A 27,036-nucleotide genomic window follows, 5' to 3' on the forward strand; every position below is an offset into this window, starting at 1 on the left:
GGCTTCACAGCTCCAGGGTCCCAGGTTCAATTCCCGGCTTGGGTCACTGTCTGTGCAGAGTCTGCACATTCTCCCCGTGTGTGCGTGGGTTTCTTCTGGGTGCTCCGGTTTCCTCCCACCGTTCAAAAATGTGTAGGCTAGATGGATTGGGCATGATAAATTGCCCTTAAGTGTCCAAAAAGGTTAGGTGGGGTGCTCTTTCCAAGGGCTGGTGCAGACTCGATGGGCCAAATGGTACCCTGCTGCCACCCCATTGACTGAGCCACAGATGGAGATATTAGGACTGGTGACCAAAAGCTTGGTTGGAGAAAGACCATCAACCTGAAATGTTAACTTATTTCTCCACAAATGCTGAGTATTTCTAGCATTTTCTGTTTTTATGACCACAGGCTTGGTTGGTTTTGGAGAACACCTTAAAGGAATGGAGAGAAGATGGGTTTGGGGGAGGGGGGGAAAGAGAGGATTCCAGTGGACAATACAGTCACCAATGGCGAGAGGATGAAAATCAGGGATGTGATTGAGTGCTAGATGCCAAAATTGAATGGACACTGATCCAAAGTGATATAGACAGGTTGAGTGAGCAGCAAGGTGACATGTGAGTATAATGTAGGGAAGGGGGGTGAAGTTATACACTTTTGGTCTTAAGAATAAAAAAGCAGAATATTTTTGTGAAATTTGATAAGTTGATGTTCACAGGGACTTGGATATGCTTGTACATGGAAAACAAAATCCGTATACAGGTACAACAAGCAATTATGAACACAAATGGCATTTTGGCCTTTATCACAAATTGATTGGAACGCAGGTTAAAAAAAAAGTCTAAAAATACGACAATTGTGCAAGGTTTTGCAAGACCACATTTGGAATACTATGTGCAGTTTTGGTCTTCATATTTAAGGAAGTATATACTTGAATTGAAGGCAGTGCAGCAGCACATTCTCCTCATATCTGAGTGGGTCTCATCCCCACAACCCAAAGATGTGCAGGGTAGATGGATTGGCCATGCTAAATTGCCCCTTAATTGGGGGGAAAAAAGAATTGGGTACTTTAATTTTTTTTAAAGTACAGCAAAGGTTTGCTCAACTGGTCCCTGGAATAGGGTGGTTTGGCCAATGATGAGAGACTATGTAAATTGGACCTATATTCTCTGCTATTTAGAAGAATGAGAGGCAATTTCATTGAAACATACAAGATTCTGAAGGGGCTTGATAGGGTAGACACCAAGGAATTATTTCTTCTGGTTGGGGAATCTAGATCCAGGAGGTGCAGTTTCAGGATAAGGGACAGAGCAATTAGGACTGAGATCAGAGGACATTTCTTCACTTAGGGGGTTGTAAATCTTTTGAATCCTCTACCCTCGAGGATTGTGACTGTATTCAAGTTTGTAATAGGCAGATTTTCCATGTCTCAAGGAATCAAGGGATTTGGGAACGAGGAGGAAAGTGAAGCTGTAGCCCAAGATCAGCCATGATTGTATTGGATGGCGGAGCAGGCAGAACAGACTATTTGGTCTTCTCCTGTTCCTATTTTTTTGTGTTCTTATCTCACAGGGTTGTTGTATTGGGTAGGGTTACCAAGATGGGAAGTGGTGAGACCATGGAGGGATTTGAACTAGGGTGGGAATTCTAAACTTGAGGTATTACAGGACTGGAAGCCAATGTAAGTCAGCAGGATGATGAATGCTATTCAGCTAGAAAAGACATGGCTTTAGAGCAGTTTACTGCCATCAATATTTCTGGAATACGGTTTTGTCCAACTTTCTTTTTGTTCTGAATTATCTTCTGTTAAAAGTTAAACATGATTTAACGTTTGGTCAGTTCAGAAGGAGTTATTTGCTGCATTTATAGCTTAGCTTGAGTCTATATTGAGAGATTTTCTTGCGTGTCCCTAATCAGATTCTCTTATTACATTCCCTTTTCAGGAAAATTCTGAACGAACTCTCTTCTGACACCCCTGGTGTGCCAAGAATCGATGAGGAGAAATCAGAAGAAGAGTCTGTCTCAACAGTTACTACAATGACGATGCCAACCCCCATTTATCAGACCAGCAGCGGACAGTACAGTATGTGCATGTTTCATTACATAGCCTGAAAGAAATGCTACCATTTCACTGAAATTAACCCATTGCCAGGGCTGAGAACTTTATATGAGCCAGTTATATGGGAAAAGTGTGAAAATTGCTACGCAGCATCGTTTCATGTAATGTTTTCTACATGACAACAGTGACAACACTTCAACTTCATTAACTCTAAAGTATAAGTATTTTGGAACATCCTGAGATTGTGAAAGGCAGCATATAAATGCAAGTTTGTCTTTCCTACAAGTTTGTTTTACATAAAGATTAAAGCATAGGTGCAGGCCATTCTCTGGTCTGTTCTAGTGTTTGAGCCTCTTCCCATCCTTATCAAATCCTGTTTGAATATCCTTCTGTTCCTTTCTCCCTCAAGTACCTATCTGGCTTACTCAAATGTTTCTAATCTATTTGTCTTAACTGTGGTAAACTCTATATTCTAACCATTCTTTGTCTACCGAAATACTTCCCGAATTAATCACTGGATTTATTAGTGTCTGTCAAACCAAGCTACTTCAGCCAGTACACTCTGATTTCCCATGTTGTGCCTGAGAAGGGAGTTCACATAAAATTAAGGAGGCTCATGTGCTGTGTCCGGATCTGCTGAGAGTAGAGCAGTCCAGTGCCCCGAACACTTGAGTGTTGTCAATTTGCAGGATCAGGGACAGGAGATGCTGAGAGATTATGATCTCACCTTGGCCTATTTATTCATATCCCTCTCTGATCGATGCAGCCCTTCAAAAGTAAATGAAACCTAAGTCAAAGTGCAAAGATATGTAGCGCTTACAATTGAAATGATTAACAGGTGCTGACCAATTTTTCTATTGATAGCCCAGAATGTTATCACAAAATGCTATTCAAACTCTGGTCTCTGGTGCATCCCCAATTTTCACCACTTTACCATTGGTGGACATGCCTTAAAGCTGCCTTGATCCTAAGCTATGAAATTCCCTTCCGAAATCTCTCCGCCTCCAAAACCTCTACACTTCCTAACTTCTTTCTCTTCTAGGGTGGCATGTGGCACAGTGGTTAGCACTGGGACTGCAGCGCTGAGGACCCGGGTTTGAATCCCGGCCCTGGGTCACTGTCCATGTGGAGTTTGCACATTCTCCCCATGTCTGCGTGGGTTTCACTCCCACAACCCAAAGATGTGCAGGTTAGGTGGATTGGCCACACTAAATTGCCCTTTAATTGGAAAAAGAATAATTGGGTACTCTAAATTTTTTTTAAAACTTCTTTCCCTTCCTTTAAGATGGTCCTTGAAACCCCACCCTCTTTGATCATGCTTTTGGTCACTTGTCTTAATAGCTCCGATGTGATTCAATGTCACATTTTATTTAATAACATTCCTGAGAAGCACCTTGGGGCTTTTAAAAAATATTTTATTCTCCTTTTTCACGTTTTCTCCCAAATTTTCTCCTACCAACAATAAATAATAATCAGTAACGAATACAATGTCAATCCCCATATCAACAACAACAATCCCATCCTCCCACCAGACCCCCAAACAGCAGCCCACATGTTAACGTAAACAAATAACAAAAAGGAATCAGGAATCATTCATGGTCACCATTAACATATACAGACCCCCACCCAAATGTTCGATGTGCATAATGAATAACGCCCATGAATTATAGAACCCTTCTATCCTTCCCCTCAGTTCAAACTTAACCTTCTTCAGAGTTAAGAATTCCAGCAGGTTCCCCCCGCCACACAGGGCACAGGGTGGAAAGGTTGATCTCCATCCCAACAGGATCCGCCTTCGGGCGATCAACGAGGCGAAGGCTATGTCTGCCTCTGCACCCGTTTCCAACCCCAGCTGGTCTGATACCCGAATATAGCCTCCTGGGAGCCCGGGTCCAGTTTCATGTGCACCACTGTAGAAACTGCTCTCAAATCCACCTTCCAGTATCCTCCAGCTTTGGACAGGACCAGAGCATATGAACGTGGTTTGCAGGGCCCCCTCGCAACGTTCATACACATCTTCTACCCCCTCAAAGAGCCGGCTCATCCTCATGAGGTGCGCTCTATATACCACCTTCAGCTGTATCAGCCCCAACCTCGCACACAAGGTGGAGGCGCTCTTGGGGCATTTTTATATGTTAAATGCATGATTTAACTACAATTTTTTTCTTGTTTCAGACTGAAATTGTAGTTGATAAAAAGACTGCAGAAATATTCAGATTTTATATTTATTGCAGACTTGCCTGTTTTCAATTGCAGATTGGGGAAGAGGGCTAAATAAATGTTTTCTCCCTGCTTAGCCCAAATAAGAACTACTTTAAACAGTCACCAGTGAAATAAAGAGGCATCACTGAGTCTTACAATCAAAACAGGGATATAAATTCAGAAAGTTTCCATTAACCTAATTCTTCACTGTTGCCAGTTGCTATCACCCAGGGAGGCGCAATCCAGCTAGCCAACAATGGCACAGATGGGGTGCAGGGTCTCCAGACGCTAACGATGAGTAACGCAGCAACGGCCCAGGGTGGAGCAGCCATTGTGCAGTATGCCCAGAGTCCTGATGGACAGCAGATCTTTGTGCCGGGAAGCCAAGTGGTTGTACAAGGTGAGTCATTTTTTAGGAACTTTCTAGGTTTACAGTTCTCATGCACGGTGGCAGCCTTGTCTGTGACAAACTAATTTTGTCGTGCAACTAACAAGTCCACGAGTCGGATTATAAGGTCACTCGTGCCTCATGCCACTCTGCTGAAATAGAAGATGCTCGACCTGAGCTTTGCTAAATCAATCAATTTGTGTACAAATGAATGCTTAGAAAAGCTACACAATGCTTAATAATGCCAGTGTATGCTGTGACATAATGGTGCTTAGCTAAAAGTAGGAATGTGATGTGCAAGATATTGCAAGTCTTGTGTTTATTGCCTGTGATTCTGTGGCACATCCTAATCGCAGTGTTTCACTAAAGTCAATTAAAGTGTTCATTTTACTGTGTGACCACTGATTTTTATCTCTGTTTTGCATCCTGTTTTGTATTTGTTAAATTTTGAACCGTTTTAAGACAAGAGGAGAGTTAAATAATGTACCATAGAATAAACAGCAAAGTAGGGGGACATTCAACCCATTATGTTGACACTAGCTCCTTGAAAGAGCCATGCAATTGGTTTCATTCCTTGCTCTTTTCCCATATCCCTGCAAATTTTTTCTCTTTGTACCCAATTTTTGAAAATTGCTATTGAATCCGCTTTCATAACCCTTTCAGGCAGTGCATTTCAGGCCAGAACAATTCGTTTAAGCATTTTATCGTGTTTTTTTTAATCCAATGTCGTAATATCATGAGTTGCTTGGCACTCTTGTATCTGCTGCTGAGGATGGAGTCATCAATGCTCTAAAGTTTCCTCAAGTGCTGTCACTTTAGAGCTCTTAATGCATTCTGGGGAGCAGGAAAAAGTGTTTATTTTTCTCCCTTCCTGCTACGTGCAGCAGTTAAAGATAAGACCATAAGACATAGGAGCAGAATTAGGCCACTCGGCCCATCAAGTCTGCTCCACCATTCAATCATGGTTCATGTTTTTCTTATCCCCATTCTCCTGCCTTCTCCCATAACCCATGCTCCCCTTATTGATCAAGAACCTATCTATCTCTGTCTTAAAGACACTGTGATTTGGGGTCCACTGTCTTCTGTGACAGTTCCACAGATTCACCACCCTCTAGCAAAGAAATTCCTCCTCATCTCTGTTTTAAAGGACCGTCCCTTCAGTCTGAAGGTTTGCGCTCTAGTTCCAGTTTTTCCTACTAGTGGAAATATCCTCTCCACACCCACTCTATCTAGACCTCTCAGTATCCTGTAAGTTTCAATAATCTCCCCCCTTATCTTTCTAAACTCCAACGGGTCCTCAACCGCACCTCATATGACAAGCCCTTCATTCCAGGGTCATTCTTGTGAACCTCCTCTGGACTCTTTACAAGGCCAACACATCTTTCCTTGGATACGGGGCCCAAAACTGCTCATTCATAATACTCCAAAAGGGGTCTGACCAGAGTCTGATACAGCCTCAGAGGTACATCCCTGCTCTTGTATTCTCGCCCTCTCAACATGAATGCTAACATTACATTTGCCGTCCTAACCCTCGACTGAACCTGCACGTTAACCTTAAGAGAATCTTGAACTAGGATTCCTAAGTCCCTTTGCGATTCTGATTTCCTAAGCCTTTTCCCATTTAGGAAATTGCCTGTGCCTCCATACTTCCTCCAAAGTGCATAACCTCACACTTTTCCACATTGTATTACATCTGCCACTTCTTTGCCCACTGTCCTAACCTGTCCAAGTCCTTCTGCAAGCCCCCCTGCTTTCTCAATACTCCCTGTCCCTCTGCATATCTTTGTATCAACTGCAAACTTAGCTTTCAGTGCCCTCAGTTCCTTCTTCCAGGTTGTTAATATATATTGTGAAAGGTTGTGGCCCCAACACCGACCCTTGAGGCACATTGCTAGTCACCGGCTGCCATCCTGAAAAATACCCCTTTATCCCCACTCTCTGCCTTCTGCCAGTCAGCCAATCCCCTATCCATGCCAGGATTTTATCTTTAATACCATGACTCTTAACTTATTCAACAGCCTCCTGCGCCTTGTCAAAGGCCTTCTGGAAATCTAAATAGATCATGTCCACTGGTTCTCCTTTGTCTAACTTCCTTGTTACCTCCTAAAGAATCCAAACCGATTTGTCAAACATGACCTCCCATTGACGAAGCAGTGCTGACTTAGTCCTATTTTATCATGCTCTTGCAAGTACTCTGCAATCTCATCTTTAATAATGGATTCTAAAATCTTACCAATGATCAAAGTCAGGCTTCCTGGCCTATAAATTGTGCCTCCCTCCCTTCTTAAACAGGGGTGTTACATTGGCCATTTACCAGTCCTCTGAGTAACTATTCAGTTCCTCTGCCATTTCTTTGTTTCCTACTACTACTCCAGCCTCATTTTCCAGTGGTCCAATGTTTATTCTCGCCTCTCTCTTGCCTTTTATATATTGAAAAAAATGCTTGCTATCTTTTATATTACTAGCTAACTGACACTCATATTTCATCTTCTCTTTCCCCTTCCATTCCTCTCCTTCCCTTCCCCCCCCCCCCCCCCCCCCCCCCACCAACGCTATTGCTTTTTTAGTTGTCCTCTGCTCCCTCTTAAAGGCTTACCAATCTTCTGGCTTCCCACTACTCCTCATCATCCTGTATTCTTTTACTTTTATGCTGCCCTTGACGTCCGTCATTAGCCATGGATGCCTCGTCCTCCCCTTACCATGTTTCCTCCTCCTTGGGATGAATTTCTATCGTGCCTCCCGAATAATCCCTAATGCTGCCGTTGCTGTACCACTGTCTTCCCTGCTAGGATCTCCTTCCAATCAACTCTGGCCAGCTCTTCCTCATGTCTCTGTAGTTACCTTTATTTAATTGCAATACCGTTACATGTGATTCCATCTTCTCCTTCTTAAACAGCAGGGTAAATTCTATCGTATTATGGTCACTGCCCCCCAAGGGTTCCTTCACCTTAAATTTCCTAATCAAGTCTCCTCATTACACATCACCAAATGCAGAATTCCCTGTTCCCTAGTAGGCTCTGCTACAAGCTGCTCCAAAAAATCTTCTCTTGAACATTCCACAAATTATTTTTCTTGGTATCCACTACCAACCTGAATTTCCCAGTCCACCTACATATTGAAGTCCGTCATGATTATTGTAATATTGCCTTCCTACATGCCTTTTCTATCTCCTTTTTAAAAAAATAATTTTTATTGAAAAATTTTGTATTTATATAACAACGAACCGCAATAAAATACTAACAATAATGATAAGTCATAAACATTCACCCATCCTTAATGAACAACAAAACATATTAACAACAACAACTTAAATTAACACAATATTAAGTTAAATAACCATAGGGAAAAAAAAATAGCCCTCCATTCCCCCGCGTCCATTCCCCCCCCCCCCCCCCCCGGGTTGCTGCTGCTGTTGACCAAGATACCTATCTTTGAGCCAGACAGTCCAGAAAAGGCTGCCACCGTTTATAGAACTTTTGTACTGATCCTCTCAGGGCAAATTTGACCCTCTCCAATTTTATAAATCCCGCCATGTCACTGATCTAGGTCTCCACACTTGGGGGCCTCGCATCTTTCCACTGCATCAAGATCCTCCGCCGGGCCAAAACACCGGCCTCTTTCGCCTCCTGTACTCCCGGCTCCACCGCAACTCCAAAACTCGCGAGTCCCCAACCTGGTTTGACCCTGGATCCAACCACCCTCGACACCGTCCTCGCCACCCCCTTCCAGAATTCTTCCAGTGCCGGGCATGCCCAGAACATATGGGCATGATTCGCTGGACGCCCCGAACACCTGGTGCACCTGTCCTCACCCCCAAAGAACCTACTCATCCGAGTCACAGACATATGGGCCCGATGCAGCACCTTAAATTGGATGAGACTAAGCCTCGCACATGAAGAGGAAGAGTTGACTCTCTCCAAGGCATCCGCCCAAGTCCCATCCTCTATCTGCTCCCCTAGTTCCCCCTCCCATCTAGCCTTCAGCTCCTCCATTGACGACTCCCCCACCTCCTGCATTACCTTATAAATGTCAGACACCTTCCCCTCTCTGACCCACACCCCCGAAAGCACTCTGTCCATCAGTGTTCCCCGGGATGAACCGATGATTTCCACCTAATGGAGCCTCCATCGAGCCCCCTGTTTCCCCCCTATGCCGTCTCCACTGTCCCCAGATTCTTAGGGTCGCCGCCACCACCGGGCTCGTGGTATACCTCTTAGGAGAGAGCAGCAACGGCGCCGTTACCAGGGCACCCAGGCTCGTACCTCTACAAGACGCCATCTCCATTCTTTTCCACGGCCCCCCCCATATCACCTATTTACACACCATTGACACATTGGCCGCCCAATAGTACCCCAAAAGGTTGGGCAGCGCCAGCCCGCCTCCATCCCTCCCTTGCTCCAAGAAAACCCTCTTCACTCTTGGAGTCCATGTGCCCACACAAAGCTCAAAATACTGCTAGTCACCCTCCTAAAGAAGGCCCTGGGGATGAAGATGGGCAGGCACTGAAAGAGGAACAAGAACCTCGGAAACACCGTCATTTTGATGGACTGCACCCTCCCCGCCAACGACAATGGCAGCATGTCCCACTCTTGAACTCCTCCTCCATCTGATCCACAAGCCTGGTGAAATTATGCTTGTGAAGAGTTCCCCCAGTCCCCGGCCACCTGTATCCCCAGGTACATAAAACTCTCCCCTGCCCTCCTAAGCGGGAGCCTACCAATTCCCTCCTCCTGGTCCCCAGGGTGCACCACAAACACCTCACTCTTGCCTAGATTTAGTTTATAGCCTGAAAAGGTCCCAAACTCAGCTAGCAGCTCCATCACCCCCGGCATACCTCCCACCGGATCCGCCACATACAGTAGCAGGTCATCGTCATACAACGACACCCTATGTTCCTCCCCACCCCGCACCAAACCCCTCCACCTCCCTGAATCCCTCAACGCCATTGCCAACGGTTCGATTGCCAATGCAAGGGGGACAGGGGGCAACCCTGCCTGGTCCTTCGGTAAAGCCGGAAGTACTCCGACCTCCTCCCATTCGTGGCCACACACGCCATCGGGGCCTCGTATAGCAGCCTCACCCATTTAATAAACCCTTCGCCAAATCCAAACCTCCCATAAGTACCTCCACTCCACTCTATCGAAGGCCTTCTCCGCATCCAGCGCCACCACTATCTCAGCCTCCCCCTCAATCGCCGGTATCATGATGACATTCAACAACCTCCGCACATTCGTGTTCAGCTGCCTTCCCTTAACAAAACCTGTCTGGTCCTTGTGTACAACCCCTGGCACACAGTCCTCTATCCTGGTGGCCAGGATCTTTGCCAGCACCTTGGCATCCACATTAAGGAGAGATATGGGCCTGTATGAACCACACTGCTGGGGGTCCTTGTCCCTCTTTAAGATTAAAGAAATCAGCGCCCGCGACATCGTCGGGGGCAAAGTCCCCCCTTTCCCACGCCTCATTAAGTGTCCGCACCAGCAGGGGGCCCACTAGGTGCACAAACTTTTTATTAAACTCCACCGGGAACCCATCCGGCCCCGGTGCCTTCCCTGACTGCATCTGCCTGATCCCCTTAACCAGCTCCCCCAGCTCAATCGGTGCCCCCAACCCCTCCACCTGCTCCTCCTGCACCTTCGGGAAAGATAGCCCGTCGAAAAAACTCTCCATTCCTCTCCTCTCCACCGCTGGCTCCGACTGGTACAGTTCCCCGTAAAAGTCCTTGAAGACCTCATTCACCTCTACACCTTCCGCACCACATTCCCACTCTTATCTCTCACTCCAGCAATTTCCCTAGCTGCATCCCGCTTGCGGAGCTGATGAGCCAGCATCCTACTCGCCTTTTCACCATGTTCATACACTGCCCCGAGTGCCTTCCTCCACTGTGCCTCCGCCTTTCTAGTGGTCAACAAATCAAATTTAGCCTGTAGACTGCGCCTCTCCCCCAACAATCCCTCCTCTGGTGCCTCCGCGTACCTCCAGGATCTACCTCCAGGATCTTCCCCACCAGTCTATCCCTCTCACTCCTCCCCCTGTGTGCCCAGATGGATATCAGCTCCCCACGAATCACTGCCTTCAGGGCTTCCCAGACCATCCCCACCCGGACCTCCCCCGTATCATTCACCTCGAGGTACCCCTCAATACTTGCCCGGAACCTCCTGCACACCTCCTCCTCCGCCAACAACTCCACATCCAACCGCCACAACGGGCGCTGGTCCCGCACCTCCCCCATCTCCAACTCCATCCAATGCGGAGCGTGGTCGGAGATTGCAATGGCCGAATATTCGGCCTCCTCCACTCTCGGAATCAGTCCCCTACTCACCACGAAGAAGTCTATCCGAGAATCTTCCCCACCAGTCTATCCCTCTCCCTGGCAGCACGGTAGCATGGTGGTTAGCATAAATGCTTTACAGCTCCAGGGTCCCAGGTTCGATTCCCGGCTGGGTCACTGTCTGTGCGGAGTCTGCACGTCCTCCCCGTGTGTGCGTGGGTTTTCTCCGGGTGCTCCGGTTTCCTCCCACAGTCCAAAGATGTGCGGGTTAGGTGGATTGGCCATGCTAAATTGCCCGTAGTGTCCTAAAAAGTAAGGTTAAGAAGGGGGGGGGGTTGTTGGGTTACGGGTTAAGGATGGATACGTGGGTTTGGGTAGGGTGATCATTGCTCGGCACAACATCGAGGGCCGAAGGGCCTGTTCTGTGCTGTACTGTTCTATGTTCTATAATAAACCCTATGTACATGGGAGAGGAGAGAGTACTCCCATGCCCTAGGCCTCACAAACCTCCATGGGTCCACCCCTCCCATCTGGTCCATAAACCCCCTCAGCACCTTGGCCGCCGCCGGCCTCCTACCCGTCCTTGAACTGGACCGATCCAGTGAAGGATCCAACACCGTATTGAAGTCCCCCCCATAATCAGACCTCCCGCCTCTAGATCCGGGACACGTCCCAGCATACGCCTTATAAAGCCCGCATCATCCCAATTTGGGGCATACACACTAACAAGTACCACCTTCTCGCCCTGTAGCCTGCCGCTTACCATAACAAACCTACCCCCCTTATCCGCCACCACCTCAGATGCCTCAAACAACACATTTTTCCCCACCAGAATCGCCACTCCCCGGTTCTTCACATCCAACCCGGAGTGGAAACCTGCCTCACCCACCCCTTCCTCAGACGGACCAGGACGCCACCTTCAGGTGGGTCTCCTGAAGCATTGCCACATCTGCCTTTAGCCCCCTCAGATGAGCAAGTACCCTGGACCGCTTCACCGGCCCATTCAGTCCTCTCGCGTTCCAGGTGACCAACCGGATCAGAGGGCGTCCTGCCCCCCTCCCCCGTCGACTAGCCATAGCCCGTCGACAGCCCGCCCCAGGCCAGCACCCCACCCCCGCCCGACCCAGTCCCCACGGCGACAACGCCTCGCCTCTGTCCCCCCGGCCCACACCAGTTCCTCCCTGACCCTGCCAGCAGCAACCCGGTCTCCCCCCCCCCCCCCCAGGCTAGGAACCCTCCTAGCCGCGAACCGTCCTCCATTGTACTTCCGTGAGTCAGCTAACTTCTGCTGACCCCGGGAACTCCCGCCAAAAACCCGACCCCTCCCAGAGTGGGATCATCCCCCATCCTGTCACGCCTCAAGGCACCACTCCGGCGTGGGGAGGAACCAGTTAAGGCCCCCCCCCCCCGGTCATCATCTCCATCCCCCCAGCCCCGCAACGCGGGAAACCAGAGGAAAGCCCGCGCTTTCGTACTGCCCCAGCACACCCTTCTGACGCAGCTCCCAAATACCAGCCCCACTCCACACCCCCAACCCTATAACCCTATACAGAATACAACAAGACCCCAACCCCCCCGCAAAATACAAAACTCAAACAATGCCCCCTCCAACAAAAAACAGAACAACGCCCCAATAAATAACCATATCAAAATTACAAAAGTACAGAAAAAACACAGCAACAGCAGAAACCAGCAATAAAGAATTACAACCGACCCCGCAACCCCCAACCCCTAGTTCGAGTCTAGCTTCTCCGTCCGCACGAAGGCCCACGCCTCCTCCGGGGAATCAAAATAATAATGCCGCTCCAAATAAGTTACCCACAGGTGCGCAGGCTGCAACATTCCAAACTTTATTTTCTTCTTATAGAGCACCTCCTTCGTCCGATTAAACCCGGACCGCCGCTTAGCCACCTCCGCACCCCAATCCTGGTAGATCCGTACTACCCCATTCTCCCAATTGCTGCTCTTCACCCTCTTGGCCCAGCGCAGCACACACTCCCGATCACTGAACCGGTGGAACCTCACCAGCACCGCACGCGGGGGTTCATTCTCCTTAGGCCTCCTGGCCAGTACTCTGTGGGCTCCCTCCAGCTCCAGGGGCAGATGGAAAGATCCTGCCCCCACTAGCAAGTTCAGCATCGTGGCCACGTAGGTTTTCAGATCCGACCCCTCCAGCCCCTCCGCAAGGCCCAAGATCCTCAGATTCTTCCGCCTCATGCGGAGATCAAGCTCCTCGAAGCGGTCTTGCCACTTCTTATGGAGTGCCTCGTGCCCCTCCACCTTACTCATGAGGACCACGGCCTCCTCCTCTCGTTCAGCGGCCTGCGCCTGGATGGCAGCACCCTGGGTCGGCTGAATCTCCGAAAGCTTTTTATTCGTTTCCTGCAGAGAGCTCAGCACCTCAGCCTTGAAATCTGCAAAACAGCGCAGGAGAGCAGCTTGCTGCTCCTGCACCCACAGCCTCCACTCCTCTGGTGCTCCGCCGGCCGCCATCTTGGAATCCTTCCCCCGTTTTTTTCTGGGGAGCTGCTGCCGTTTTTTCCCCCTTTCTACTCCGAGTTCGAGTCATGAAATGTGGAGAAAGTTGATCACCACACCTTCTCCCACCGGGAGACGTTGAAAAAATTCCGTTTTGGGCTCGAAAAAGAGCCGAAAAGTCCGTTTGAATCGGGAGCTCCCAAATGTGCGGCTTCGAACGTCATCGCCGCCACCAGAAGTCTGCCTTTTCTATCACCTGATTTATTTTCTGCCACACGTTCTGACTATATCCAGGGGGCCTGTTTATAACGTCCATCGGGGTCTTTTTCCCTTTCCGATTCCTCAACTCTACCTACAAAGATTCTATGCCTTCTGATCCTTTATAGCTTCTTGCTATCTATTTAATTCCATTCCTTACTAACTATGCAACGCCCATCTGCATGTCCTTTCGATAGGACACATATCCTTGGATATTTAGATCCCAGCCCTGATCACCTTGCAGCCACGTCTCTGATGCCCACAACATCCTACCGGCCAATTTCAATGTGTGCAACAAGCTCATTTACCTTGTTCCATGTACTGCTTGCATTTAGGTATAACACCCTCAGTCCTGCATTGACCACCTCCCTTCCCATATTTGTCACCTTTTTTGCTCTGCCTGAAGTTAGATTCCTGCTACCTTCTTTACTCTCTCATCTATTACGTGTTTTGGAAACTTTACTAATCTCTCCTGAGCTCTCTGTCTCGAAAGCCCTGTGAGGTTAATAGCTTTGCAACGGGCTACTACTTTTTCCATTATAGACCACTTGAATGTTAAAAATGTTATTTCTTTTATTCACAAATGAGATGATTTAAAAACAATTTAAGGCAATAGGTTAATGCAGTATGAGAATCTGCCATTAGGTGGTGTTGGTGCATTTTTTGAATAGTGTGGTGGAGCCAGTTGGTGGCAATGGAAAGTATTGTATTTGGCCATCAGAGATCCCAGTATGTTGATATTTCCAAATCGTCATTTGCATCCCTCTTAGAAAGTATCTACTAATGGAAGTAACCATGTCTCAAGAAGACTTTGTTGCAACGGGCTTTGAGAATTGTGACTCTTTTTTCCTTAAAAGCTGGCTGAAGGTTATTCTGGGACAGGTGGCCGTGTAGTTAGTAGATAACGACATGTTCAAGGCTCTTAGAGAGAAAAGGGAGATTAAAGGTGAGGCGGTAGGTTGAAGGATTGAGATTAGTCTTTTTTGAGGGAGGATAGGTATGACATTGGAGCAAAATAATGTCTCAGTAGTGTAAAATGGTTTGAGGGGTTACTGGGAGCTCAAAAGGGAAGGGGGTGGAATTGAAAAAGCAGGACTTGGATTTCATGGATGAGATTAGTTTGGAGTGGGTGGAGGAATTGGAGGTAACATGCAGTCTCCAGCAGGGCTGATAGATTTTCTTTTTAACCCGCTAGCCCAAGAACATTCAGGCCTTGGCTGAGATCGGTTAACTCAGCACAACAAAAGATGAAGAGAATTAAGACGGGAATTCATCCGGCCTGTATGATTTGCACCATAAAAGTGGATTAATGAGGCCTTGACCTGAAAACATTGGTGTTTAATGGGATTAATACTGGGTGCCACACATGAGATAGCCTATCACTTGGGTAACCTGAAATTCTGGGGCTTAGAACAAGATAATAACTCCTGCCACACTATTCACACCACTCGAGCAAGTCTCTGAACTGAAGTTTAACTAAAATCAGGCTGTCACCACCTGAGGAAATAAAGGTGAAAATCTCACATCCCTTCACTCTGCCGTACATATTTGCAACTTATCTGTAATGATTTTAAAATGCTATTCAATATTTAAAGTTGTCAGTGTTTAAAACCGAAAACTGTACGGACCCCACATTCAGTACATGGTATCTGTAAATGTCATTGAAAAACTTTACAATACTAATTGTGTGCAGCATTACTATTTTCTGAGTACCTAAACTTGAGGAAGTTGGGATTTAAAGTTGGGCAGCACAGTGGTTAGCATAGTTGATTCACAGCTCCAGGGTCCCAGGTTCTCTTCCCGGCTTGGGTCACTGTCTGTGTGGAGTCTGCACGTTCTCCCATATATGCGTGGGTTTCCTCCGGGTGCTCCGGTTTCCTCCCACAATCCAAAGATGTGCAGGTTAGGTGGATTGGCTGTGCTAAATTACCCCTAGTTAGGTGAGGTTGCTAGGTTACGGGGATAGGGTGGAGGTGTGGGCTTACGCAGGGTGCTCTTTCCAAGAGCCAGTGCAGTCTCGATGGGCCGAATGGCTTCCTTCTGCACTGTAAATTCTATGATAAAACATTGTTGTTAATTATATTTTGTATGTTTGATGTTAATAGCTATAGAATTCTGATGTGGGCAAAGGTACTTCCTTAAGTAATTAAAGTGATCAGAGATGTGCTGGCCAGTTGTTCTTTATAGTACGAATGCACATTGACGTCTCTTTTGTCCTGATGTATTTTTTATTTTTGTACAGGTGCCGGTGGAGATGTCCAGACGTATCAGATCCGTACCACTCCCAACTCCACTGCCGGCCAGGGAATGGTGATGGCATCATCGCCGGTCCTGCAGAACCAACCCCATAACGCTGAAGAAACAACTCGCAAACGAGAAATCCGCCTCATGAAAAACAGGTAATTTTTCTTTCCTCCAATCCTTGAAACTGATGGCTGTGCCCTATGTCCTTCTGGAAAGATTATCCAAGTGGGTTCGCGGAAATTCATGGTAGGCTCTTCTGATAGGGTTGGTGGATAAAGATGCCACTGGTATAAGTCCCAGTTTCCAATTTTAAATCTGTTTTTGCTGAACTGACATCAGCTGAGGCAATAGTTGCTACAAGTGATCTTTTTAAAAATGTATTTACGGGATGTGGCCGTTGGTTAGGCTAGCATTTATTGCCCATCCCTAGTTGCCCTTCAGAAGGTGGTGGTGAGTTGCCTTCTTGAACTGCTGCAGTCCAAGAGGTGTAGGTACACCCACTGTGCTGTTAGGGAAAGAGTTCAAGGCTATTGACCCAGCGACAGTGAAGGAACGGCGATATAATTCCAAGTCAGGATAGTGAGCGACTTGGGTAAGCTCCAGGTGATGGGTTCCCAGGTATTTGCTGCTCTTGTCCTTCTCGAAGGTAGTGCTCGTGGGTTTGGAAGGTGCTGTCTAAGGAATCTTGGTGAGTTACTGCAGTGCATCTTGTAGATGATGCACATGGCTGCCACCGTTTGGTGGTGGAGGTTTGAATGTTTGTAGAAGGGGGAGCAATCAAGCAAGCTGCTTTGTCCTGGATGGTGTTATGCTTCTTGAGTGTTGTTGGAGCTGCACTGATCCAGGCAAGTGGAGAATATTCCATTACACTCCTGACTTGTGCCTTGTAGATGGTTGTCAGACTTTGGCCGGGGGGGGGGGGGGGGGGGGGGGGTCAGGAGGTGAGTTACTTGCCGTAGGATTCCTAGCCCTTGACCTGCCCTGGTAGCCACAGTACTAATATGTCCAGTTCAGTTTTTGATCAATGGTAACCCCCAGGATGTTGGTTGTGGGGGATTCAGCGTTGGTAATGCCATTGAATGTCAAGGGATGCTGGTTAGATCCTCTCTTGTAGGAGATGGTCATTGCCTGGCACTTGTGTGATGCAAATGTATCTTGCCACTTGTCAGCCCAAGCCTGGATATTGTCCATGTCTTGCTGTTTTTTGGACATGGACTGCTTCATTATCTGAGGTTGTGAATGGTGCTGAACATTGTGCAGTCATCCGCAAACATCCCCACTTCTGACCTAATGATGGAAGAGAGGTCATTGATGAAGCAGCTAAAAATGGTTGGGCCTAGGACACTACCCTGAGGAACTGCAGTGATGTCCTGGAGCTGAGATGATTGACCTCCAACCACTACAAGCATCTTCCTTTGTGTAAGGTATGACTCCAACCGTGGAGAGTTCCCCCCCCCCCCCCCCCCCCCGATTCCCATTTACTTCAGTTTAGCTAGGGTTCCTAGATGCCCTGCTCTGTCAAAAGCTGTCTTGACTCTCACCTTACCTCTGGCATTCAGCTCAATTTAGCATGGCCAGTCTTAATTCTGCAATAGAACCATGACATGTTAGCTGGTGCTTCCAGTCCTCATCCAGAACCATGAGCCTTACTGACAACTGCAGAGTGTGAACCTCAGATGAAAACAACGTCAGACTTGACTGTGTTGTCTGCCATGGTCAACACTTAATGCCGTAGAATTCATAGAACATTACAGCGCAGTACAGGCCCTTCGTCCCTCGATGTTGCGCCGACCTGTGAAACCACTCTAAAGCCCATCTACACTATTCCCTTATCGTCCATATAATGTGGTGCAGAAATGGCCATTTGGCCCATTGAGTCTGCACCAGTCCTTTGAAAGAGCATCCTACGTAGGCCCACTCCGTGCCCTATCTCCATAACCCCACCCAGCCTGCCATCTTTGGACACGGGGATTTAGCATGGCCAGTCCGCCTAACCTGCACATCTTGGCCTATGGGAGGAAATTGGGGGAAACCCATGGAGACACGGGTAGAAAGTGCAAACTCCACACAGACAGTCACCCAAGGCCGGAATTAATTTGATTTGATTTATTGTCACATTATTAGTATACAGTGAAAAGTATTGCATGCTGTACAAACAATGCATACCGTACATAGGGAAGGAAGGAGAGACTGCAGAATATAATGTTACATATATAGCAAGGTGTAGAGTAAAGATCAACTTAATACGAGGTAGGTCCATTCAAAAGTCTGATGGCAGTAGGGAAGAAGCTCTTCTTGAGTAGGTTGGTACATGACCTCAAATACCTTTGGTATCTTTTTCCTGATGGAAGAAGATGGTCCGTGGGGTCCTTAATTATGCTGGCTCCCTTTCCGAGGCAGCGGGTATTATAGATGGAGTCAATGGATGGGAGGCTGGTTTGTGTGATGGATTGAGCTACATTCACGGCCTTTTGTAGTTTCCTGCGGTCTGGGCAGAGCAGGCTCCATACCAAGCTGTGAACTATAATGTATTTGAACCCGGGTCCCTGGCACTGTGAGACAGTATGCCACCATACAGCCCTGTATATGTGGCAGTAAACGTTCATGACCCAGTCGGAAGCCATTTGGCTGACCTTGTCTCTGCTGCACTTGGCTAAAGCATTCCAAAACTTCCTCCTTGTTCATCTGCTTCTCTTTAGAAAGTTTAATGATCTCTGACTCAACTCCTCCCTGTGGCTAATTCCCTACAACGATGAGTATTGTAAAAAACATGACCCTCAGGGCAGCACGGTGGCGTAGTGGTTAGCATTGCTGCCTCATGGCGCTGAGGTCCCAGGTTCGATCCCGGCTCTGGGTCACTGCCTGTGTGGAGTTTGCACATTCTCCCTGTGTTTGCGTGGGTTTCGTCCCACAACCCAAAGATGTGCATGGTAGGTGGATTGGCCCTTAATTGGAAAAAATGAATTGGGTACTCTAAATTTAAAAAAAAGAAAAAGAAAATGACCCTCAATGTCTTTTCCTATCCACTTAAATTGACACAGTTTTAAATTGACAACTTCATGTCACTGATATGTCAGTCGGAGACAATAATGTTCCCCAATTATCCTGATCAATTTGATTTCTAATTTAAAAATTTGATCCTGGTTTTCTTTCTGAGAATGGAAATAGTACCAGAATCTCATAAATGTGCCATTTTAATATGTATTTAATGCCTTTTTCTGAGAATGTAACTGGTAGGGTAGATAAGGGGAACCTGTGGATGTAGTGTATTAGGATTTTCAGGAGCAATTATTAAGATTTTAAGCAGTTACTTGAAGGAGACGAGAGAGTGGAAAGAAATTTGGGGGGGTGCTTTGGGGTGTATTCCAGAGCTTATGCTCTGGGCAACTGAAAACACAGCTGCCAATGTTGGGGTGAAGCAAGAAGCCAGAATGGGAGGGGGGCAGATATCTTGGATGCAGTGGGGTTGGAAGAGTATGTTTGCTTGAATTCCTACATTAGGTAGGAATGTGGAACAACAGGAACACTTGAGCAGGGAAAATGCTGGTTCAGGGACGATGTTCTCTACGTATTGTAATTCTTTTCATTTTCCCTTTCAGGGAAGCAGCACGGGAATGTCGTCGTAAGAAGAAAGAGTATGTGAAATGCTTGGAGAACCGGGTTGCTGTTCTGGAAAATCAAAACAAGACCCTCATTGAAGAGCTCAAGGCACTCAAAGACCTGTATTGCCATAAATCTGACTAGCACGCCGCTGTCATTCCTGAGAATGATTAACAGACTTGCCCCCAAAAGACTATTGGCATGAGCTGGGCGACTCTGCTACCTTTTCTAATGATTTCTCTCCTACATGGGAAAAAAAAGTCTAAAAAACTGCATGGATGCAGTTCCGGCAGCTGCACGCCCATGCACCAGGAGATCATGCACCGGATCGCGGGATCCAACCTGGTCAAATCTTTCTCGATCCAAACTCGAGATAGCCTGGAACCTGGTTTGGGCAATTGTTTTTTTTTCAGATGAACATTTTTATATATGAACTAACTTATCGGTACAAAAAAAATTCTTGTCTAACGTGACCAGGAAAAATCACGAGCAAACATTTTAGTTTAGGATTTTGTCTTTTTTCCCCCACCACTACCACCCCATTATTTTTTCATCTCGTTGCTCTGGGGTGCAGTGTTGTCGCAATCATCCCACCAGGTGAAGCATCTGCAATCATGGCCTTGCATTTGTGGCACCTTCAGGCCCATACTATTAAAGGCACACACTGATGATGCAACACGGATGGCTATGCTATAATCTTCTCGCCAAGCCATTTGTAGGATACGTCGGATTGCAACCCAGCAACAATACGAAACCACACCACACAATGTTGGTAAGCAAGTCAGAGGGATTGGCTCATGTTGGGGCAGAAGATCCCTTTCATCCAGAAAGTTGTGGATTCAAGCGCCTTGATTGCTTCGCTTACTGGCCTTTCAATTAATCACTTTTTTTTTAGTCTGAGCTTGAATTTTAAAAGTTGCGTTGGTTTGTGTTATATATCTATATATTTTTTCCTCTCTTTTTAAATGGTGTTGTGATCCAGCCAGACTGTTCTGTCAGTCAAGCTGAGCTGACTACACCCCTGCCCAAAAGGTGGTGAGGCTGGAAGGAATGTTAAGTTTTGTATTTATCATTCAACAAAAAAGTATGTGAGGGATTGAACCATAAACCAATTAATGCTGTAAAACAGCTCCCATAGCAAAGTGGGTGCAAAGCGCTGTTTTTTTTGGATGAGGGGGGAAGAATAATTGTTGTGAAACTGGTCACCTTTGTTTGATGCCTTTGCACTGTATTAATAACACTTTACATTTTTATACTGTATATATATTTCTAAAAGAAGTGTGACTCTGCAAGGAAGAAATAGAACTAGGAAAGGCTGTGGGTTTGTGAGACAGCCCCTTCGCTGCTCTTAATAGAGCACCGCTGTTCCATCAATCTGAGGTTCAGCACCTTGTCCCCCACCCTGCAAAATAAACTAGCCCAGTGCAAATTTTAAGAGCAAAAGAACAATCTACTTCTTTTCAAAGCTTTGGTTTTCAATGACATTGTAATATAAGACATGCCATACAGGATGTCGCATGGATGATCTTCATGCACCAATACAAACAAAGGTTTGACTGCTGGAGGGAGAATAACAACCATCCCAAGTGATCACTATGAGCTATGGTGTTTGAATTGCGTCAGTTATGCAGTTCTGGCATCAGTTAAGTAGCAGCCTTGACCAAATAACATAAATTTAACACTGAGCAATCAGTTTCTAGGTAGATAGGTTTTTACATTGTTGGCTAATTACAGCATAAAATATCAAGCAACCCGAGTGTAAAAACCTCCTCTGTTGAAGCAAAACTGAACAGAAAGCCAGGAGGGCAAAGAGAGAGTGAAAGAAAGAACTTGCATTCATATAGCATCTATCATGACTTTCAGGTATCACAAGGCACTTTACAGTCAATTAGGACTTTTTTTTTTAAAGTGTAGTCACATGGTAAGAAATGTGCTGTGCATAATTTGGCTACCAAGGTCCCACAAAAAGCAATGTGATAATCAACAACTAATCTGTTTTATTGATGTTTGTTGAGGATATAAAAGCCAGGGCACCAGGAAGAAATCCCCTGTTCTTCTTACATTGGTGCTTTTACATTCACCCGAGAAGGAAGATAGGGCATCAGGTTAATGTCTCATCTGAAAGAGAGCAACTCCAGCAGCAAATAGTCCTTCATATGGTACTGGAATGGCCGCCTAGTTTGTGTTTTTTGAAGTAGGACTTGAACCCATGACTTTGAGATTCAGAGTAGAGTGTGCTACTAGTGAGCCAAGGAACAAAAATTGCTCTCCATGACCTATCGTTCTTGAAAAGCATTTGGGCTTGGGCATTCCACAATGGCAGCCCTGCCCAAAATGAATGGCTTGAATGGCTTACTTTCTTTTCAATGTCCAGAGGTGACTTCCTTGTGGCACATAGTAAACGATTAGTTAAGCATGGTGCAGCAACGATTAGTTAAGTATGGTGCAGTAGAATCTTTTCTGGTATTCTCAGTAAATCAGTACTTTGATCTTAAGTTATATCTGTTCTTGGGGCTATTGGCAGCCCAGTGAGGTCAGCCCTCGGTTCAGATCTCTTTAATCTTTGCTCACTGCTCTACAACCTGGATTAGAGCTTTAGGGTTCCTCTGCCTTCAGTTGCAACTGTTATCAATGTATGCAGTATTTTTCCTTAAATCCGTTGGCCCTGCTCATGTGGGACAGCTAATATCCTACCACTCTTCACCATTATAGTTGCCTTGCTACTTGCAAAAGGAAAAAATATTTTGGCCTGCGGCTGCACAAATTAAAATTTCTAAGAATTACTGAAAACCAAACCTATTGAATGTGTGGATGACATGAACTGTTTAAATCTTTAGATCAGAGAAATTATTATTGCTTGTTAAATATTTAGGTTTATATTTGGGCTGTCATTGTGCATAGATGTTGAAAGGTATTGAGTAAGCACCAAGTTTAAGTGCAGTGTGATTCAGAAGACCACTGCACGTATCCAAGGTAAGAGGTCTTGAGGTGGTTTGAAATTGCTGCATAATTCTGATCTTTGGCACTAACCTTGAGGGATATATTTGGCCTGTACACTAGGAAATTCTGCTCTTCAAAATAGTGCTACAGGATGTTTATCATCCTCCTCAGAGGGCAGATGGCCTCAATTCAACATCTCATCCAAATCATGGAATCTCAAGACAGTGTAGCACTTTCTCACAACTCCACTGGGTTTTGTACTTGGGCCTCTGGATTTGGGTCATGAGCCCACTGCCATCTAACTTGAGATGAGAGTGGTACGCACTGAGCCACAGCTGTCTTAGAGCGCTTTATTGAAAGGAGAGGATAGTGGACAGGCAGCAACAATTAGGGGATTGGGGAGACATATTCATGGTTGAAGAGTTAGGTTTTGAAGAGGTTCTTTCATTGGCTTGGAGCAATGCTAATTATAAACTCATAGCCTGCCCAAAAGGGAGTCCTTAACCTTGCTAATCCCCATGTATGTAAAATTACCATAGTCCCAAATGGCCAACGGCTGCTTTCCCCTTTGAGGGGGAGAGCTGACTGGCGGTGATTTAACCTGAGAATCAGCACACCTCAGGCGAGGGGCAAGGTTGAGACGGGCAGCGTCTTCATGAATAACCTGAAGCTGGTACGGGAATTGACCTTGCACTATTTGAACGCTGTTGAATTGAACCTCACTCTGCAACACAAACCAGCTGTCCGGCCAACTGAGCTAAACCGGCGAGTAGGGATGCAAATAACAAGCTTTGTGTTCTTTTGCAGTTTTCTTCTCCCAGGTAATCACTAGGTGCAAAATGCTTAACTTGCATTATTTTTTAATTCAATCTTGTGGGTTTACATTTGCTTATTGTAAGAATAATCTGCTGCAAAATCTGACTGGGCCCGCTGAGCTCGCATTCTGCAACTAATCTATCCCATCCTACCCTGTTCCATCCTTTTGTGCTTGCAATCACACACACATACATGTGCCTAGGCAACTGAGTGGTAAAGTTTACATTTACAGTATCTAAGATTTACAATGCTAACGTATGCTTGAACAAACCAACTGTCAAAGCCAAGGACAAGAATGGACCTTTTAATATTATAACGACCACTTGTTAAAATTAAGAATGGAAAGACTTGTACAGTGCTATTCATGATCAGACGATGTTCCAAGGCATCTTACACCTAATGTACTTTTAAAATCCACTCATTGTTAACAGCAACAGTTTGTGCACAGCAAAATCCCACAGCAATGTGATAACCTGAAAATCTTGATTTGTGATATTGGTTGAGATAATATTGGCAAAACATGAGGGGGAACTCCCTTAATCATCATTGTGATTGTGCTGTGGGGTGATTTGTGCCCTGAGAGCACAGGACCTTGACTTAATCTCCCATCTGAAAGACAGTCGGTGGGATTCTCCGTTTCTGAGACTGAGTGTTGATCTGAACGTAGAATTCGTGGACTTCTGCGACAGCAAAACTGGCGCCACGCCTGGTTCGATTCCGCTACTGTTAAGGTGCTAGCACCGGCATTGCGTGGAACACAATTGATTCCAATGAGAAACAGTGCCAGATTCACCGGTTTTGCAATTGACACTCGGGAGGCTGACAAGCTGCAGCCACACATACACACTTGGACCCCCCACCACACACCATCCCAGCCAACAATATGGCAGCAAGGAAAGCAGCTTCACCGACGCCAAGCTGGCAACCCTCCTGGACGTGGTGTAGGAGAGGCGGATGACCCGTACACTGGCCCGGGAAGGAGGCTGCTAGCTGCCGCCATGCGTCTTGCCTGGGCATAGGTGGCAGTCAGCAACACCAGCCAGTGGTGCCGGAAGAAACTGCACTACCTCAGGGCGGCCAGGGTGAGTAGGCAACACTAACCCGTGTCTGACATGCCCTTAACCTTGCCCCCCTACCCTAACCTGGAGGGCAGGCGAACCTCTACCCTACCACACATGCCGGTATCAATACCAGCCACCATGGCCAGGTGCTCTGGGCAATGAGCTACCCACCCCCTGGGCTGCATGAGTCGTACTGCCTAACACTCATTTTCTGTTCATTCTTTCTCCCACGCACCCCCCCCCCCCCCCCCCCCACCACCAGAAGAAGGCTGTGCAAAAAGAGCAGGAGGGGGACCGCCGGACCTGCGGCCACTCACTGAGGCCGAGCAGAGGGTCCTGGACGTAGTCTGCGGCCTGGAGGAACAGGAGGTCGCCGAGGTGGAGCTCAGCAGGGGCGAGGAACTGAGACCATGCTGAGTTGCAGTTCCCCGTGACAACTCTTTCATCACCACACCACCACCCCCGGCCCGTGGTCTAATCGTGCATCTTGTCTTGTGTCTTACAGGACCTACTGGAAATAGGGCGGGTACATCAGGCATCCCCGCCCCCAGCAAGTGCCACAGCCGGAGCCCCCCCATCCCCCATGAGCCGAGCAGCGATGAGAGTAGCTCAGACACCAGTCCTCCACCCAAGACTCCGGAGATCCCGGAGCTCAGGTCAGAAGATGTCATTTTCCGTGACAGCTATCTCCAACACCCACCATCATCCCAAAGACACTCACCTCGATTGGGCATATTCGTGAAGAGGCTCCTGGGGCACAATGTGGTGCACACCACACAGTTGACCCGGTACTGCAGGTGGAGGTAGGAACGCCTGGGGAAAGACGTGAGGTCAGGCTGACTCGAGAAACTAGCTGCCGTCCAGATGGATTTCAAGCTTCTGGAACCGTCCCATCTCTTGTGGAGATGCAGTCGTAGAGCCAGGGACTACATGAGGGGTTGTCAGCGAGCATCCAGTACCTGCAAGTGCAGTTGGAGGAGTCTGACCACGTGCAGGTGCAGAAGGTAATGCCGACAATACCTTTCATCCAGGCCAACACTGCACGGGTGGTGTCTGCGGTGGAGGCATTGGGGACGACGGTTTTGGCTATGGATCAGCATGTCCAAGGCCTGGGGCATTCTGTGCAGGTGCTGGCTGAGGTCCAGGACCAGGTTGCCGCCTCACAAGTGACCATGTCCCAGAGCCACCTGGAAATTGCAGCGGTGCTCCTGAGCGCGGCCCAGTCACAGCAGGCCATGGCTGGGAATGTCAGCAGCATTACCCAGACGCTGGCTGACGTGGCACAGACACAGAGGGAGGTGGCTCAGTCACTGGCTGATGTGACACAAACCCAGAAGGTGATAGCACAGTCACAGTGTGATGTGGTGCAATCCCAGACGGCGATGGTCCACTCCATGGCGCAAGCATGCAGACCCTGGTCAAGACCAGAGCGGGCCTCCAGGACTCGCAGCGCCAGGTAGCAGGGAACCTCGGGATAGCTCCCCTCGCACCCCTATCTCGTGCAGTAGCCCGGGGGCCATTGGAATGTGCCGGAACAACCCCCACACCCTTGTCCCTGATGCATCTGGTGGGCAGCACCACACCGCCCGGGACACCCAAGCAGCAGCCGGACCCATCCAGGCCCGGTCACCCCAGAAGACGATCGCCAACAGGGTCCCAGATCACAGTAGAATCGCCTCCATTCCTGCTGTACTGCATGGGGAACCACCAGGTCGTAGCTTTAGGGCCAGGAGGTTAGACACTCGTTAGGTTGGCAACGGGGGGGAAGACCACAGTTTAGTTATAGGGGAGAGGGCACAAATCTGTTAATATTCATACACATTGAACACCTGTTGCCACCGTTACAACCTGACCTGGTCTATCAGATGGGTGTAAGGGGTGGGCTGGCAGGGGGGAAATGGGTGGACCCTGTGGGTGGCCTGGGCTCCTCACAAACTCTTCTCCCCCCCCCCCCAACCGTCCCCACCACTGCCACCCCAGGGATCCAATGGGACCATGTGATGGAACAGCCAGCTCACATGCAGGTGGAAAGTGCTACCGCGGATAGGAATCAGATGTTGTCAAATGATGTGGAGCACCGGAGCTCGTTGCAGTGCGGTTGTCATCATCCTCTGTCCCATGGACCAGACCCACTGTTACAGGGTCCACCCACACACCATAGTATAGCAGGTATGTAGCATGGAGGGAGATGTAGGTGAGGGAGGGGGAGAGAGACTGAGATGTTCAGGGTTGGGTTGCGGTGTTTGTGTCCCTGGCCAGTCCTCTTCCCCTCAACACCCCCCCACCTTCCCCAGTCAGTGAACCAGGGGGTGATCGGAGCATCCTGTGCACGTTGGCCCTGATGCACACATGCAGCCTCCCATTTCTGCCTGGGCCCCAAAGTCCCGCCCATCCTCGCCCTCCCCCGCATCCTCCTCTACGTCGGACGAGGCCTAACGTTTCAACTTCTCTTCCAGCACATCGCCCCTCCAGAGTGGTCGAGGCGGAGGCCAAAGCACCATTCGATCACGCTCCTGGTCGCTGCATGGGATTCGTTGTAGCGGGTCTCTGCTTCGGATAGCCCTCCCAATAGGCATCATCAGCCATGACCACAGTGGATAACGCCTGTCGCTCAGTAGCCAACCCCCCAGCCGGGAGGGTGTCTCGAACATGTCAGGAATCGTTGAGTGCAAGGATGAAGGCGTTGTGCACACTGCCCGGGTATCGAGCACAGGTTCATTGAGTGGACGCCCTCTCGGTTT

At 47.7% G+C, this 27,036-nt stretch overlaps 1 protein-coding gene across 4 annotated transcripts in view; it reads left to right on the plus strand.

Moving 5' to 3' along the window:
• creb1b (cAMP responsive element binding protein 1b) overlaps positions 1-20,921 on the plus strand; it is a 99,836-nt gene extending 78,915 nt beyond the window's left edge. For 2 of the 4 annotated variants that reach the window (XM_038787299.1, XM_038787301.1), the window contains 4 exons: positions 1,922-2,061; positions 4,457-4,639; positions 15,877-16,033; positions 19,478-20,921. In XM_038787299.1, the coding sequence (XP_038643227.1) occupies positions 1,922-2,061; positions 4,457-4,639; positions 15,877-16,033; positions 19,478-19,622 (625 nt within the window). In that variant the 3' untranslated portion in view covers positions 19,623-20,921. Of the gene's footprint in view, positions 1-1,921; positions 2,062-4,456; positions 4,640-15,876; positions 16,034-19,474 lie in introns of those variants that run through there. The other 2 variants (XM_038787300.1, XM_038787303.1) reach the window with 2 other exon arrangements.
• Positions 20,922-27,036: the final 6,115 nt, after the last annotated feature.

Source organism: Scyliorhinus canicula, chromosome 2, assembly GCF_902713615.1.
Source record: "Scyliorhinus canicula chromosome 2, sScyCan1.1, whole genome shotgun sequence".
NCBI lineage: Eukaryota > Metazoa > Chordata > Chondrichthyes > Carcharhiniformes > Scyliorhinidae > Scyliorhinus > Scyliorhinus canicula.